Raw genomic sequence first — 4,533 nt, 5'->3', positions numbered from 1 at the left:
AAGGCACTGTGCAGACAAAGGGATGTTTTTTTCCAGATTCCTACCAGCTTTGCTGAGCTTATGAATGGAGGTGGGAAGAAGGTGTGGCCTGTTTGGGAGCTGTTCAAATGGGCACTAGGACTGTCACCCCACACCATTGCTGCTATAGGTAAAGGCTTTTATGTTTTTTGTGTGCATGTGTGCAGAGAGGGAGGGGTACCCGCTTCCTTCCGTCTGGCACCTCCATTCCTGTGTCTGACTGGCTTTCCCTCAGGCCTGACCCTGGTGGAGATGTTTCAGAGCTCACACCCATCTCAGTTCATCCTGCAGCAGAAGGAGAGCCTACAGAGGGAGCTGGAGGAGCTCCTGGGTTTGGATGGAGTTCTGCTCTACCCTTCTCACCCCCAACTGGCCCCCAAACACCACTACCCTCTGTTCACTCCCTTCAACTTCTCCTACACTGGTGAGCTCCCATCTCCCATGCCTCTGCCCTTTTAAAGACTGTGGATCAAAGTCATAAAACCTTCAACCATATTTAAGACGATGTTAATTGCCAATATCGCCACGGTAACACGTTTCCTGCGTATTTTAACGTTTGCATGATCTATATGGTGCTACCACATTATGTCCTCATTTGCATATGATGTTAGTGATTCATAGTAGAACACCACTTTGCAAAAAATATACCATCTGAACTTGTCTGATGTTATATGTCCCAGTCATGGTGGTCTTTTCTCTAACAATGTTTGGTCACATGTGCAAAATCCCTCCTTTAGCTAACTGACAAATGTATTTAAAAGGCACATTTTGGTCTGTTTGGAGTGAGTATGATGGCAAACTTTGCAACTATTAGTGATGGTAAACAAAGAAGAAACTTATGACTTATGAGACCAGGATGTCAGAATGCCTCGAAGTTTTGCCATAAGAAATGCAAATTTAGGTGTTACAGAACAAGAAACTACTGAGGATGCAATTTTGCTGCTCTGCCAAGATTTGGAAGAAGTACTTATGTCATCATCCCATTGCAAACATGCGGTTCATGTTTTGGTCATAGTTTGGTAAAATGTTTTATATTTGTATGTAACTGGCACTTTTCAGTGAACCACTGGTCTCACTACTTAGTCAGTCATCTGACTCTTGACATGACTCATTAATAATGTATGGCCTCATTTGCATGTTTTTGTTGTTACTGTAAGTTGACACAGGTGCACTATTTCTCTGCACAGTCATGTTATGAATAGGAATGATATGTCGTGTATTTTGTATATTTTGCTTGGCAGATACATTTACAGCATTTAGCAGACGCTCTTATCCAGAGCCACTTACAAAAATGCTTTGTCGTTTCCTCATAGAATACATCCTAGTACAGTACAGCAGGTTGGAGTCTAACATGCCAGTGAACTAGAATACTGTAGAAATACAGGGATCACTGCTGATGACTAGACGTACAAATACATAAAGTCTATCTTAAACAATGATAAGTGTAATAAACAATAATTGCTAGAGTTTGTTATACAACATCAGTGTAATAAACAATACCCTACAGTAAGTACTAGAGTTTGTTACTCAACATTGTAGGATCAGTGGTCGTTTAAATATTCCACAAATATTCCTTCAGTTACACAGAGTTTTATGAGTCTAGCGCTGTATCATTTTCTCTGGCTATGTATGTTCTCATCTCCCATCCATTCAAGTGTCTCCTTGCCTCTCTGTTCTTCTGCCTTTATCTCTCCTTCTCTGCAGGGATTTTTAATATTCTGGGGCTGCCAGTGACCCAGTGTCCGTTAGGGCTCAGTGAGGAGGGCTTGCCCCTGGGTGTGCAGCTAGTAGCAGGGAAGTTGCAGGACCGTCTCACCCTGGCCACTGCCCTGTACCTGGAGCAGGCCTTCGGAGGCTGGAGGGAGCCCGGCCACACAGCACAAGAGCCGACGAGCACCCTGAACGCCCCACGTTTCCATAGTGATACCACGTAAGCCCCCCACCCCCCCAGAAAACATAAGATAGATATATATATAATACTACAACCACTAACAATCGCTTGTTACCACAGCACAATTTTTGTTTATCTTTTACAAGTTGAGAGTCGTGTCCTCATTAAGAATGTGTTGAGAGTGTCCATCAGTGTAATGTAAACGGTCTTTATCTAACAAGTGGTGAACAGGCTCTAGCTGGCTAGTTTGGTGTAAATGAGGGATTGGGTGTAGTGTGAGTGTGTGGGGTGTCCCTCTCTGCGTTTCCCGCGCATGTTGTGATGCCACACCACTGCCATGTGGCTGTCCGCGCTGGAAGAGTCGCTGTTGGGTCGCTAATCACCTCACAGGATGGACGCATCTGCCTACCAGAGAGGATGCTGCCATTACATGATGAAGGTGTAACCCACCATGGACTGGCTGAGAATGCACTGAATAAAGTTGTTGTTTTAAAGTTGTCCAGTGCCACTGTTACGTTTGTGTTCATTCATGATTTAGACGAGACTGCGTCAAAGCACTGTAAAACTAAAACAGAATGTAGCTTCTACATGTACACCGGGGTACGTAGAAAAATCGTGTCAGAAGGACAGCTAGATCCAGACATGGATTGGAGAGATATTAAAACCTCTGAAAATAAAGACAAAATGTTTTGTAATATGTCAAAATATTTCATAAGTAAATTTGGTTAGATAAGCAATCATTGAAGAAGCTTATGAATTGTATTGATTTTGTGGATATCTGTCTGAATCAAATTCTCAAAATCCATTATACAGTAGTTAAGTTTTAATTCACACAAACAACACCATGGTTCTACTTTCTCTAGCCATCAAGCCTTTTTTAAAACCCTTGCTGTGGTTACCTTCTCCCACCCTGTGTGTTTCATAGAGCTCACCAATTCTCATTTGCATTGTTTTAATCTCTATAATTGTATTGAATAACTACTAAAACTAATGGATACCACTAACTACCAATACAATATATTCATCAGACTACTCTTGGGCGGGGGACATACAAACATGAGAATTGTTTTGAAGTGTGTTAGAGCATTAAATGCCTCATTGCTCTGTCACAGCATGAAATGTTTTGAAGATGTATGGTTCACTTAATCTTTGGATCAAGTACATATTTAATAGTATGACTGTGCATTCTGTTGGAAATCGAACCTGTGACCTTGGTCTTACTGACATGATGCTCTACCTGCTCAACCAGGGAAGCTGCAGGAACTGAAACACCTTGGTGAGAACACCAAGTTGGTTCTTCAGGGGACCACAAAGTATGTGAAGGATCTTTCACAAGTTGAAAAGACTCCAGACTTGCACACAAGTTCATGTAGCTTTTGAAATGAACTTACCAACTTGAATTTAAGTACTGACATTCAAGACAATAGCATAGTGTGAGGAATCTACTTGGCGAGAGTGAAGTCTCATCATGTCCACCCCAGTTTTGGACAGTGGAAGCAGCATAGTGGAGGGCAGGACCACACACTCAACAGGATGTCTCCTGCCTCTGGAAGAATGCCAGTTCCTGTCAAAGTCCAGCAAGTGTCGTAATTCCACTGATTGCAGTGTTAGTATCCCCTCCCTTGCTCACACATCTGGGCAGGAGAGCCTCAACTGTCTGCACTGCAGATCGAACAGAACAGTGACATAAGACTCAAGCAGTTTGAGAGGATCCGTACGCAGGTTTACTGGGAAGAGCAAAGGCAAACTCGGAGTCAAAAACAGGCTCAGGCCAAAGGTCACAAGTACATAGGCAAGGGACCAGGAGGACCAGTAATGTACCAACAGGCTTGGCACACAGGGACAGAGCGATGATCCACTGTGCTGACTGAGAGGGAGAGAGTGACGAGCAAGCCATTACAGTGGGTATTCTGGAGATGTCGCCCTCTGGTGGACAGCATGGCAAACTACAGCTGTGTCCAGAACAGTCATTTTTAAATGATCTCTGGCAGGAGTGGGTGGATGATCGGCCAACCGTGACACGTGGTAATTTAGAAATAAAACTTGTGATAGTTGTTTATATTATTGTTTTATTTTGTAGGATGCGCATAGCAGTAAATTGACATTTTTAATCCTTTTTTCCTCACCTCTTTATTATCTTTCCCCATTTTAGCTTTTCGTGAATTTGATTTTAAATACAAAAACATTATCACTGATTTTTAAGTCAGATCTCCCTTTTGACTCCTGAGACATTGAATACTCACGTTTACTGTGGTCTCTTGTACTACAGCCCAGAGGGTAATTACACTGAGAGCATCTCCTGTTGCTGGACACCACTACCATAACCTAGTAGTGCACGACACAGGAACAGGGTTTTATTCCGCTGTTCTGGGCATCCACATAGGACACAAGGTTCGAAGGTCGTGTGTACTGTGATCTCCCATCATCCACCCGTGCTTCTATCTCAGGCATGACTAACCGTGGCACAATTTCTTGCTTTGAAAATCAGGGTGAATTAGGTCCAACTCTTATTAGAATTAGTTCCTGCCAAAGATTAACTCTGCTGCAGAGTTTTCTGTTGATTGACCAATAATTTGAAAGCTCAACCAAACTCTTACTACTTTTCATTTCAACGTTATCTCCTG

General features: G+C 42.8%; 1 protein-coding gene across 1 annotated transcript in view; it reads left to right on the top strand.

The window, feature by feature from the left end:
- The window catches only part of faah2a (fatty acid amide hydrolase 2a), a 6,224-nt gene extending 3,817 nt beyond the window's left edge, over positions 1-2,407 (top strand). The window contains exons 9-11 of the mRNA XM_027027461.2: positions 37-148; positions 254-442; positions 1,723-2,407. Of these exons, the coding sequence (XP_026883262.1) occupies positions 37-148; positions 254-442; positions 1,723-1,952 (531 nt within the window). The 3' untranslated portion in view covers positions 1,953-2,407. The remainder of the gene's footprint in view (positions 1-36; positions 149-253; positions 443-1,722) is intronic.
- The last annotated feature ends 2,126 nt before the right edge of the window (positions 2,408-4,533 follow it).

Source organism: Electrophorus electricus, chromosome 11, assembly GCF_013358815.1.
Source record: "Electrophorus electricus isolate fEleEle1 chromosome 11, fEleEle1.pri, whole genome shotgun sequence".
NCBI lineage: Eukaryota > Metazoa > Chordata > Actinopteri > Gymnotiformes > Gymnotidae > Electrophorus > Electrophorus electricus.
The sequence above is the reverse complement of the archived record's forward strand: the minus strand, read 5'-3'. Positions and strand labels throughout refer to the sequence as shown.